The sequence below is a fragment of the Cebus imitator genome, unplaced genomic scaffold (genome assembly GCF_001604975.1).
Source record: "Cebus imitator isolate Cc_AM_T3 unplaced genomic scaffold, Cebus_imitator-1.0 Scaffold125, whole genome shotgun sequence".
In the NCBI taxonomy this organism is placed as follows: Eukaryota; Metazoa; Chordata; class Mammalia; order Primates; family Cebidae; genus Cebus; species Cebus imitator.
In genome coordinates, this window is record NW_016107440.1 from 2,680,950 (window position 1) to 2,689,573 (window position 8,624).

The following is an 8,624-nucleotide window of genomic DNA, read 5'->3' on the forward strand; positions in this document are numbered from 1 at the left end:
AAAAAAAAAAAAAAAGAAAGCATTGAAGCATCCTGATAAAAAAGAATAACTAATCAATAAAATACAATGATCATGACTATATAGACTCCTGAGTATACAGCTTATAAATATGAAAAGTAAAAACTGGTAAAACTACAAGGAGAAATAAATAAATCAACAAGTAACATACTCTTTTCAGAAATCAGTAGCTAAGCAAAGATAAAAGACTTGAATGACGCAAAAAACTCAAATACATAAAGAAAAATTTTACCCAACAGTGAATACACATTCTTTTTCAAGACACATAGAACATTTACAAAAATAGATTGTGCTTCAAAGGAAGCCTAATCAAATTTCAGTCCATCAGGGTATGTTTATTATAATGCAGAACATTAGAATTCTGAAACGTATCCTTAAAAAAAGTTCCTCTAATCCTATGTCTAATCAGACTGAATGGACTAGAAACAACCAAACAAACTATAAAATAACCTTTGGTTATTGAAATCATGAACATTATAAAGAATATTATGGCATGCTTAGAGATGAATGACAAAGCACTGCATATAAAAAATGCAACAGAGTAAAATTATACTAAGACAGAAACTGGTTGCTTTAAACACATTTATGGAAAACCAAAGACTGAAACACACTTGGTAAGTATTCAAATAAACAGAGTAAATCCGAAGGAAGGAAGGAAGAAAGAAAGGAAATAAAGGGCAGAACAGAGGATGCCAATACTATAAAACAATTAAAACCAAAAACTTATTTTTTGACTAAAATCAATAATATAGACAAACCTCTGGCAAGTCTGATCAAGATGGTGAAAATAAACTTTAGAATGAAAAGACTTATACAAAAAGGTTAAACAAATAGAAGAGGATTATAAATAGCTTTATGCCTCTGATTTTGAAAACCTAGGCAAAAAGGACAAACCTCTGCCAAAATTCTGGCATCATTTTAGCCCAGAAAATATAGTTCAGTAACAGTAACCCAGGTCCAGACAGTTTTATGGAACATTTGACCAAGCTTTCAGGAAAAGATAATCCCTATCTCATGTTTTTTATTCTGACATTAGAAAAAGAGGGAAAGGCTCCCAAATCACTTTATGAGACTAACGTACCTTAGTTTCCAACAAATGAAGACAGAAGAAAATAATACATAGACTCATTTTCCACCTATGACTATAGATTATAAACTTCAATGAAATACTCACCAACTGATTCCTGGAGAGTATTTTAAAAAGAATAGACTGTAATCAAGCAAGATTTATCCCAGGAATACAGGATGGTTAAATGTGAGAAAAGCCAACACTACAATCTGCTACATTCATGGTCTCAAAGGAGAAAAATCAAAGTTGCTCTCACATGCTCAAAAGCATCCGATAAGGTAAAACACTTACGTCTGACTTTTAAAAAATCAGAAAGTTGGGAATAAAGGAGACACTCCTTAACCCGACAAATAAAAATGGTGCAGTAAGCATGATGTTTAACGAACAAACTACAAAAGCTTTCCTTTCAGTCTTACACAAGACAAGGATGTCCACTATCACCACTGCTGTGCAACCCAGTATAACAGGGCTCAGTCACAGGATGAGAAAAAGGAATAAAAAATATAAAGGTTAGAAGAGAGGTGAGAAAAGTGTTACTTCTTTGGAAGATAGTATCAATAGATAAATATTAGAATTAAGAGAATTCAGCATGGTTGCTAAATATCAAATCAATTAAAAAACTGATTATAAAAAATATAAAATCAAATAAAAAAATACTGAGACCCCGTGCTCAGTAAAGGCTACCTCTCTTCCTCTCCATGTGGGAGGCTACACTTTTTGGCCTCAATTTTCCTTTAACACAACCATTCTTACACAATACTATTTTTCTCCCTTCCACTGTCTGTTGGTAAAAGTTCCCTATGGCGCAGTCTTTGGCTCTCAGCCCTTTATTTAGATTTTTTTTTTTTTGGTTAGATGGAGTATCTCTCTGTCGCCCAGGCTGGTGTGCAATGTCGTGATCTTGGCTCACTGCAACTTCCACCTCTCAGGTTCAAGCAATTCTCCTGCCTCAGCCTCCCAAGTAGCTGGGATTACAGGTGCACACCACTATGCCTGGCTCATTTTTGTATTTTCAGTAGAGACAGGGTTTCACCATGTGGGTCAGGCTGGTCTCGAACTCCTGACTTCCAGATCCGCCTGCCCTGGCATCCCAAAGTGCTGGGATTACAGGCGTGAGCCACCACGCCCAGCCTATTTAGATTTTAAAACTGTGACAACCCTCCAGTTTGTCTCCAGACTTGCCTTCACATCACAGTTCCAGCTGGATATTTCCATCTGTCTAATGTTCTCCCAAATTCACCTTCATGAAACCCACTACCCTCTTCTGCAACAAATGGCCCTCTGCCAACTCTTCCTTGTTAACTGCATTAGCGGTCATTAACGGCATTCTCAATGTCATGTGGACATGAGATCTCTTTTATTCTTCCTTTTCTGAAGATAGTGGGAATTCAACAAATGTTTCTTGAATTAAAGACCCCCCCAATGTTTTCTTTAACTCTTTTCTCCATTCTTACTGCCTCTGGCTTAATCCAAAGCCTTATTTCCCTGTGTTTAACAGGATTCTACAGCAGCCTATGATATTCTTCCCAGTTAGTAGAGATTCCACTCAAGTAGACCAGTGACTAGCAAACTTTGCTGTAACATTTAAAGTAGAATTCGGCCATTATAATGCTTTTTTTTTCTTTTATTTGAGACAGGGTCTTGCTCTGTTGCCCAGGCTAGAGTGCAATGGCACAAACATGGCTCTCTGCAACCTCAACCTCCTGAGCTGAAGTATTCCTCATGTCTCAGCCTCTGGAACAGCTGGGACCACAGGCACACGCCACTACACCTGGCTAATTGTTTTGTTTTGTTTTTTTACTTTCTGTAGAGATGGGATCTTGCTATGTTGCCCAGGCTAGTCTTGAATTCCTGGGCTCAAGCAGTTATCTTGCCTTGGCCTCCCAAAATGCTGTGATTACAGGCATGAGCCACCATGTGCATAATGAGCCATAAACAATCCATAAACAAATGGGCACGGCTGTACTTAAAATACTATATGCTAAAACAGGTGGCATGTCGCACATAGTGCCTAGTCCACAATTTGCTAACATCTGCATTAAACTATCAAGTTTTTCAAACCAAAACTTTTCTCATCCTTGCTAATTCAATACAGAATCCAATTACGTGGATAGAGAAAAATCTGTTTTTTTCTTTTTTACATATAACACAGGTTGCCAGCTACAAGTTAAAATTAATTACTTAAGTACGTTGCTCATTACTTTCAAGACCTTATTTTCCCTTTAAATTTATAGACCTTGTAAGAATAATTTACTGGAAATTACATCAATAGTACTGTAAAGGCTTTGAACTAAATAGGACAAAGTGGAAGAGTTGGCAACCAAGTCATCCTTCTGTCTTTTATGGAAGAACTGAGGGAATGACAGAAGCTGCCAATAAAAAATTCTGATTTAATGAAGCAGATGATGGTGACATTGATGGGTTTTCGATTTCAATAAGCAGGAAAGGCCCAGAATTCCGCTAGATGCAGGAAAAAATAGCAACATCCCCTCTAGACCTTGAGATGAAACTTGGTTATAAAAGAAGGTATGAAGAAACAATGCAGAATGGCAGCTCAGAACATCCTGCTGTTCCCGACTAGAGCACAGCATGCTTCTCCCTGTATTAAAATGGGGGTCTGCTAATTACTGACTTAGCCATTCCATAACGTGTACATGTATCAAGACATCATGCATACCATAAATGTATACAATTTTTATTTGTAATTAAAAAATGAATAGTTTCTTTCTTTCCTTGCTGGGCTCCTATGTTTGAGGAACATGGTGAATGCTCCTCAAAACCACTGGACTTTGTGTAAGAAGCACAGTCAGCACCAACCCCACAGAGTGACACGGTACAAGAGGGGTAAGGATGATCTGTATGCTGAGGGAAAGTGGATGAATGGCAGGAAGGAGTGGCTATGTAGGCAGACCAAGCCAATCCGGAAAAAGGCTAAAATTACAAACGAGATTATGCTAAGGCCGAAGTGTTGGGCCCAACTGCAGAGATCTAAGAGAATGCTGCCTACTAAGAGATGCAACCATTTTTAACTGGGAAGGGATGAAAAGAGGAAAGGCCAAGCGATCCAGTTCTTAGCTTCATCTTTGGTTTTATTATGAAGGCAATAAAAGTTTGAGGTTACGTTAAAAAATGAATAATAGGCCAGGTGTGGTGGCTGTAGTCCTAGCTACTTGGGAGGACTGCCTGAGCCCAGGAGTTTGAGATTACAGTGAGCTATGACTGCACCACTGCACTCCAGTCTGGGTGACAGAACAAGATCTTCTCTCTATGTAAACAGATATAGGTAGATAAATAAATAGAATATGGACTTCCACAAGTTACTTAATGTATCTATATACCCATTCAACAGTTAACTAATGTCCTCCACTCCCTATTATAAACAGAAACAACCAACATTCAGGAAATGAACAGTAACTTATTTATAAATATCTAAAGGAGTAAGTATCACATTCATAAGCATGTTTATATGTACTAGGCTTCTTGTCAAATATGACTTCAATGAATAACTTAAAACCTTCCAATAGTTTCCCTCTCCACATTAAAATAAAACAAAAATTCCTCCCCATAGCCTGCTGGCACTTAGATGACATGGTGTCTGCCACTCTCTTGACCTCACTGCTGACCTCCATGCTGCAACCACAATGGCCTTCTCTGCCCTCAAACATGCCCAGACTGTTCTTGCTTCAGGGGCCCTTCACTGGCCATTCGTTTGTAATACAAACACTCACAGCTTCACAAGGCTAATTTCTCTGTTTTTCTTTTTTCTGTGATGGAGTCTTCCTCTGTCATCCAGGCTGGGTGCAATGACCCAATCTCAGTTCACTGCAACCTCTGTCTCCCAAGTTCAAGTGATTCTCCTGCCTCAGCCTCCCAAGTAGCTGGGATTACAGGTACACATCATCACACCCAATTAATTTTATTTACAGTAGAGACGGGGTTTCACGATATTGGCCAGGTTGGTCTTGAACTCCTGACTTAAAGTGATCGACTTGTCTTGGCCTCCCAAAGTGTTGGGATTACAGGCATGAGCCACCATGCCCGGCCTTTTTTGCCTTTCCCTGGGGCAGAATCTCACTCTGTCACCCAGACTGGAGTGCAGCGGTGCAATCTTAGCTGACTACAGCCTCTGCCTCCCAGGCTCAAGTGACCCTTCTGCCTTGGCTTTCCGAATAGCTAGGCCCACAGTGTGTGCCACCATACCCAGCTAGTGTTTTTATTTTTTGTAGAGACAGGGGTTCACCATATTGCCCAGGCTGGTCTTGAACTCCTAGGCTCAAGCAATTCTCCCACTTCGGCTTCTCAAAGTGCTGGGATTACAGGTGTGAGCCGCTGCTGACAGGCCTTATTTTTCCAGGTCTCACAAGTGAGATCGTCCCACTGGCTTTCCTGGGCACCCAATCTAAACCAGTGTCTATCACTCTGAAAACCACCCTGCTTTAATGTTTTCAGTACTCATATCACAATCGGAAATGACCATGCAGTTTGTTTAATTCCTATACACCATGCTCTCCCCAACATCGTCAACTCCCTACAACATAAGCTCCATGAGCAGGGCCTCCCCAATACCCATATGTGTGTATGACACTTCACATTTGGCCCTTGGGAAGAATTTTAGTTAATATTTGCTGAGTAAATGCATAACCGTCTGTGTCCCACATCACGCTGTGGTCTTTGGAAGAACTGGGGGATTTCAGAATCCTAGGAGTGGCCCTCAAGGTCAGGACTATTTCAGAGAAACCTGTAGGTTGAAATGCTGGGACTTGAATAGTCTACCTTGGCTAGACAGTATCTGCAGAAAACCAAATTGGGAAGATTTTTAAATAGTTGATGGCACACTGGATACATTCCGAATTTGAGTTAAGAAACGAAAAAGCTGAGTTGCTAGAAGAGAATTTAGAACTACCTGGGGGTGTGTAGTAAGCAAGGAGGATCCAGAGACGTAAGACACCTTCTCATAATGAGACTGGATGATCCAGTTGGAGCTCCCAAGGGCATAGCCTGAGCTCAGAGGAGTCACCTGGACCGCACCAAAAAGCTCCTAAAATAGAACCACAGTAAGAACACACAATGAGCTTACAGTGACAGTCACACCAGGTAATTCTGCAGAAAAAAACAACATAAATATCCTCAGTTTAAAAACAAAAAATATTTTAAAGTAAGCGAGAGACTGGGCGCAATGGCTCACGCCTGTAATCCCAGCACTTTGGGAGGCTGAGGCCGGTAGATTTCATGAGCCCAGGAGTTCAAGACCAGCCTGGCAGCATGGTGAAAACCCATCTCTGGCTGGGTGTGGTGGCTCATGCCTGTAATCCAAGCACTTTGGAGGCCAAGGCAGATGGATCACCTGAGGTCGGGAGTTCAAGACCAGCCTGACCAACACGGTGAAACCTAGTCTCTAAAAAAGAGAGAAAGAAAGAAAGAAAACCCATCTCTACAAAAAAATACAAAAATTAGCTGGGCATGGTGGCGCATGCCTGTAGTTGAAGTTGCAGTGAGTTGTGTTTGTACCACTGCACTTGAGCCTGTGTAACAAAGTGGGACCCTGTCTCAATCAATCAATAAAGTAAACCAGAAAGTTTTAAGGAAAACAGAAAGATGATGGAGATCAGAAAAAGAAAGCAATCCTATAATCTTTACTTATCACCTGAAGCTTCAGCCCTCTTCCATGTACCCAGGCACTCAAGGCTCACACATTAAAAAGGAAAGATGAAATATCACCAAACAGACCAAAGACTCACATGCTTTGGCTTTCCTTTTTCATTTTCAGTTAGGTGTTAGGCCCTTGCTGTTCTGTACTAAGTAGCTATGGCACAGGTTGACAAGAAGAAATGGGAAGGCTTATCATTTAGGTCAGAGCTCAAAAGTCATACGTGGCAAACTCTTCTCTTTTCCTGTTTCACCCATCCAAAATCTATAAAGTAGTGTTCACTGTTCCAATGTGAACAGGATGAGATGCCTTTCTCCTGACTCCCTGCACGCTGGCCCATCGAATGCTGGCTGACGATGGAGACGGGAGGGTGGGGAAAGAGCACCAATCAAATCCTGAGCGGAACGGAGGAAAGAACAGAGGCTCTGGATCCTCAGCAACGGAACAGTTTTAAAAAGCTAACTATAGGATCCTTCTAAACAACAACAATATGAATTCATGAATGATTGAAACATAATATGGACACTCACAATTTTCTGAGAATATCCCACCAGCTGGATTTTACTAAGGGCAGAGTTCACCTCTTGCATTGTATAGCATCTTCTCCAGGTTGACACTTCCACAGCATCCTTGAGAGGAGAAGGTAACAGCCTGCAAATAAATCACAATGTCAACTACAAGGTGAACATTCCTTCATGTTCTACAGCATTCCTTTCTAGTAATTTGTCCATTTGATCTAAAGGGTTTAATTTACTGGCATATAATTGTTCATAGGATTCCTTTATGATCATTAAAAAAAAATAGAGACATGTTGCTCTGTCGCCCAACATGTGTCAACAGAAAAATGTTTTATCATTTGCTCTGAAAGAATCAGGAGGGGAACTGAAGAGTAACTTCCCTGACATTCACTGTACAATATGGCTCCAAGTACTGGAGTGAAATAAATGCATGCCATTAGCCTCTCCTCTCTCTCCTGAAACACCACCAAACAATAGTAGAGGGCTACACACACACACACACACACACACACACACACACACACCATTTAAGACAAAGAGAATGAGAGAACAGACAATAGCAAGGCATTTTACAAAGTAGAAGGACAAACATAACTGACTTAGTAGATCCAAGAAAGTTCAGTGAAAATGTTTAACTTCTACTGCAGAACCCACAAAAAATATGGCAACTGAAAATAACAGGTACATCTGGAATTTGAATCAACCTAAAAACAAAAGGAACTGTTGAAGAAAGAGATGAAATACTTAGAACCTTCCAGATCTCCTCACTCCTTCCATATAGCTCAGCAGCTATTCCTTCTCCTCTGAGGCATGTTACCAGAGGTTGTTCTCCGGGTGGAGTAAAAATGAAAGTCTGCACTAGAGGAAACCATTAACTGAGGCAGCCTTCCTAAACAAAAATTCATATACTGAGAGGAACAATGTTTATATGGCTGCCAAAGCAATATGAGTAAGCTTATACCCACCATGGTAGGGGGCTGGAAGAATCTTCTCTGAAGAATCTAATCAGCCTCAAAGAAAAAAAAAAAATAAATAAATATATTCTAACACGGGGTTCCACAAAGAAACACTCAATCAGATTACAGTAAAGTCTAAAATTGAACAAGCCCTACTCATGGCACACAGACTTTCTAATTAGTTTTTTTAATTGACCAACTCTTAAACATGAGCCAGTAGCCAAGGACTATGATAAATCTGAGAAAAGCCTCTAAAACAATAAAGGCCTCAAATAGGGCCAGAGGAGCAGGCAGCGAAATTAGAAGAAATAGCCGGGTGCGGTGGCTCAAGCCTGTAATCCCAGCACTTTGGGAGGCCGAGGCGGGTGGATCACGAGGTCAAGAGATCGTGACCATCCTGGTCAACATGGTGAAAC

At 40.4% G+C, this 8,624-nt stretch overlaps 1 protein-coding gene across 3 annotated transcripts in view; it reads right to left on the reverse strand.

Annotated features, from left to right (window-relative positions):
- The window catches only part of INTS9 (integrator complex subunit 9), a 122,806-nt gene that overhangs the window by 40,089 nt on the left and 74,093 nt on the right, over positions 1-8,624 (reverse strand). For all 3 annotated transcript variants that reach the window (XM_037742685.1, XM_017540494.2, XM_037742684.1), the window contains 2 exons: positions 7,265-7,385; positions 5,991-6,125 (listed from right to left, as the gene is read on the reverse strand). In XM_037742685.1, the coding sequence (XP_037598613.1) occupies positions 5,991-6,125; positions 7,265-7,385 (256 nt within the window). The remainder of the gene's footprint in view (positions 1-5,990; positions 6,126-7,264; positions 7,386-8,624) is intronic.